This window comes from Phalaenopsis equestris, unplaced genomic scaffold (genome assembly GCF_001263595.1).
Source record: "Phalaenopsis equestris unplaced genomic scaffold, ASM126359v1 Scaffold000090, whole genome shotgun sequence".
In the NCBI taxonomy this organism is placed as follows: domain Eukaryota; kingdom Viridiplantae; phylum Streptophyta; class Magnoliopsida; order Asparagales; family Orchidaceae; genus Phalaenopsis; species Phalaenopsis equestris.
Window position 1 is genome coordinate 1,199,915 of NW_018164532.1, and position 4,425 is coordinate 1,204,339.

General features: G+C 32.1%; 1 protein-coding gene across 1 annotated transcript; it reads left to right on the top strand.

The window, feature by feature from the left end:
* Positions 1-4: 4 nt before the first annotated feature.
* On the top strand, positions 5-2,591 carry LOC110020076 (receptor homology region, transmembrane domain- and RING domain-containing protein 2-like; the record flags this gene model as incomplete). Its single annotated transcript, XM_020718047.1, has 3 exons — positions 5-242; positions 1,147-1,551; positions 2,384-2,591. Coding segments are annotated over 3 exons (822 nt in total), but the record flags the coding sequence as incomplete, so codon positions are not given.
* Positions 2,592-4,425: the final 1,834 nt, after the last annotated feature.

Below are 4,425 nucleotides of genomic sequence, written 5' to 3' on the forward strand. Positions count from 1 at the left end.
TTTTTTTACTTTTGTAGCTCCGCCTATTCGAGAATCTGGTGAGGTTGGGTTTTTGCATCTCGCTGAACCTCTCGATGCGTGCACTCGGTTAAAAGCTTCAGTGGCTAACGGTTCATTATCTCCATTTATTTTGATAATAAGAGGAGGCTGCTCATTTCATGACAAAGTTAAGAATGCACAAAGTGCTGGATTCGAAGCCGCCATCGTATATGACGATAAATATAATGGTGGATTGGTGACAAGTAATGCTTTTTATCACTCATTTATATATCAACCTTAAATCTATTACTGGTATTATATTAAAATTTTTAAGTTGAAGATTGAATTTGTGATACATGGCTTTGTAATCTTGAGTGCTACTATTAGATGTGATTCTATTGCTTACATTCACAGAAAGCATGCTTGTCTTTTATTATACTGTTCAAACAAAAAAGGGGGGAAGATTTACGTACATACCACTTAATTCCTATGATTTACATATCTAATATCCAAAGTTTAATTTTTGCATACTTACCAACCGGTGCATAAAAATGTGTATTGCACATTTTCTTCTTGTTATGTTTTCACATTTGTAATGTAAGTGCTAGTTTTATGCCATGAAATTAAATATAAGGTAGATTTTCATGCATGCTACTCAATTCTTATGTACTTACATATCTAACACTTAGTCTTCAATTTTTACATATATATGCCACCTTACCTATGCATTAAAATGTGTGTCAGTTTTTAAAAGTTAAAGTAGTGGCAGTTTTGATGTGATATGAAAGATATGGGTGTTATAAAATCTAGAAGATTTACATACATACCACTCAGTTCCCAATATATTTACATATCTAACATTTATACTTCCATTTTTACATACATGTCCACTTTACCTATGCATGATAAGATGTATTTAATTTTGTAAAAGTTAAAAATGATGATATTTTTTTTTGGCTATGAAAGATTTGGGTGATATAAATGTAAAATGCAAAGTTTAGGTGCTAGGTATGTAAATTCTTAGGAACTTGGTGGTGTATGTGTAAATGCTCCAAATATAAAAAATAAAGTGTAGGTGTTAGATATGTAAACACATAAGAATTGTGTGATTATGTATGTAAATGCCTCTAAAATTTATATATAATATACTCCATCCAAACGTTACAGTGGCAGGAAAGTCAGAAGGCATCAGCATTCATGCTGTGTTCATCTCCAAGGTATCAGGTGAAGAACTAAAGAAATATGTTAATCATACTGATGTGGAGCTATGGATCATTCCATACTTTATGAATTCACCGTGGGCTATTTGGGCTATCTCTTTCGTATCACTACTCGCTCTGTCCGCTGTGCTGGCTGCTTGTTTTTTTGTGCGTGGACGCCGCATTACCCATATTCGCCGGGGAGCTTCTCGAGTCCATGTTTTCCATGGAATGAGCAATCGATCGGTCGAAGCGATGCAGAGTCAGTTGTTCTCAGAAGTTTTACGAGGCGATAGCACGACGAAAACCTGTGCTATTTGTCTTGAGGATTACAGTGTTGGAGAAAAACTTCGGATTCTACCCTGCCATCACAGTATGTGTCATTCTTCTGGTTTAATTAGCATTTTGACCCCTTTTTTAATGTTTGGTAAATTATGGATTGTTACTGTTTACAACCTCTTGCAAGAAGAAAATCAACTCACCAAAGCAACCGTTTTGTTTTTAAAGAAACTTTGGGAAATTTACATACATACAACACAATTAGTATGCATTTACATATCTAACATTTGAAATTTTATATTTACACACCGCCTTACACACCTAGAGAGGTTTAGGCCTGAAGATATTGACTTTTTTTTTTGTATTATGCTTGCAACATGAAAATTATATGGAAGAAACAATTGGATCGTAACAAATCGTTAGTTGAGAATAGAGCTATGGATTATTAAGGCATTATATCACAATTCATTCATTCTCGGGCATGGTTGTTCATGAAATGCGGCATGGGATATTTGTTGGCGGTGGGAGCGTAGCGCCTTAGTATTATAAACCTACTAAAAAGATGCAATGAAGGTATGTTTGACGTGACTTTCAAGTTCTGAGTGACATGCATGCAAATATCAATGTAAAAGGCGTAAATACGTAAGAATTATGTTGTATGTATGTGAATGTTCCAATATAAAAACATATAAAAATACACTTAACATATATATATCTAAAAGCAAAAGCAGAAACAAAAACAAGAATACAAAATAGAAGGGAGCATTTATATACATACCTCCCCATTCCCATGTATTTACATGTCTAAACACCTAAATTTTATTTTTTTTACATTTATACCGTCTAAATCTTCCGTATCACATAAAAATACCACTATTTTAACTTTTGATAAAAAAAAAAAATGATTGCTACATTCTCTTTTGCAGGATTTCATGCGAATTGTGTTGATTCATGGCTTACTATGTGGAGAACATTCTGCCCTATGTGCAAGCAAGATGCTCAAACAAGCCATGGCGTTCTGCCAGCTTCTGAGACAACTCCATTATGCATTCCAACTGCTTCTTCTTCTTCAACTTTGCCTTCTTTTCCTGACCAGCTGTGCTAACCAAATCCTTATCTAGCTTTCCTAACACCCTCTTAATAGTTTAGATTAAGGCTATAATTATTTTCAGAATTAATCACTCGGGTACTCTGCTGTTAGATTGAATCATAAGTTCCAGAATGGGGGCATTTACAAAAATAGCACCCAATTCCTATGTATTCACATTGCTTTTTGCATTTATGGCATCCAAATCCTTCTTATATATAAAAACACCACCATTTTAACTTTTAAAATGCGAAATACACCTTTTCAAGCATAGATAAGGTGGGGATGTGTATGTAAAAATTGTAGTTTAGGTGCTATTTATATAAATACATGTGAATTTAGTGGTTTGTATGTAAATCTTCAATTGTTTTTAGGAAAATTTACATACCTGCAATGCAATTCTTATGTAGTTATGTGTCTAAATCTGACAGCTAAGGTTAGATATTTCTATTTATAACTCCTTCCATGCATGCATAAAAAGAGATGCACGTGACTCGAAAAAGTTAATGAAAGTGATATTTTTGATGTGATGTTAAGTTCTTAGTGGCATGAATGTAAATATTAAAGTTCAGGTGTTAGATATATAAATACATAAGATTTTGTGTGGTATGCATGCAAATAAATAAATAGAACTGAACTTTTGGAATCAGCTCTTTTGTTCATTTTATGCAAATAAATAATTAAAGTTTATTTTATGTAAATATTCTTCGTGGCGATGCCTTTTTTTTCTTAGGTTAAATTATGGTGAATGCTTGCCGCATAGTATGTGTATGCTTTTATTTGGAGAAAACATTGGTTTAGGTCCTAAATTTCTTTACATTATCATTTTTTGACATTATTATTATTATTATTAAAGGAGAACAAATGTGATGATTTAACATGATTTTTTAATTTAAAAAAAAAATATAAAATCTGATTTTTTTCATTAATGTAATAAAACAAGTTTGGCAACATGATCATGACATCAATAATGATGATGGGTTGATAAAAAACATAATCAATAAATGACTTGTAAGCAACATCATGGTTAGGGTTGTAAATAAGCCGAGCTTTAGTTGGCTCGAGTTACTCTCGTTGGAAATTGTTGGTGTTCAAAATTGGCTCTTGAACAGTGTGTTTGTGTTGAACTTAATTTAAATATTCTTATTTATGGTTGACTCGAAATTGACTCATTAAAATTAATTGGAAAAATAGATGTAGAGTGTTGGATTTTAATCTAGAACAAATCTCTACAAAAGAATGCGCAAAAACACATTAACACTTGAACTGTTATGATTTAAACTTAGATATAAAAATAAATAATATATTATTATATAAATAATTATATGATTTTTTTTTTTTTTACTTTGTGCTAGAAAGAGACAAACACTAAGCGAACAAAGAGTTGCTTGTGTTCGGCTTGTTTATAATTTGAGTTTAAAAAAATTTGTTCGTGTTCGACTCGTTTATTTAACAAATAAGCTGAACACGAGTTACTTAATGAGTCAAACACGAGTTGTTCGTAACAAAGTACTTTTCCGACAGTCCTAATCATCACAACACGAGTATAGTAATTTATGTAAATTTTTTATAAATTTATAGCTCCACCCAATTAATTTAAAAAAAGAAAGCAAGAACGAGCTTCGGTTATTTGAGGTTCAAAAGGAAATTTAAAATAAACACATGCTGAATGCATTAAAAAGTTTTATTTTTATTCTTACCTTCTGTGCTAAATTCGATTTTATACGGTGGTGGCTAAATATATGGGTAGTAACTAACTACTTGTTACGATATAAGGGTAGTAACTAAAACACGACTTGTTTCTTTCGTGATTTACGCACTTCACTTTGTCGTACGGAATATGGTTAAGCAAATGTTGAGCCTCTGTAGGAGCTTCATTCG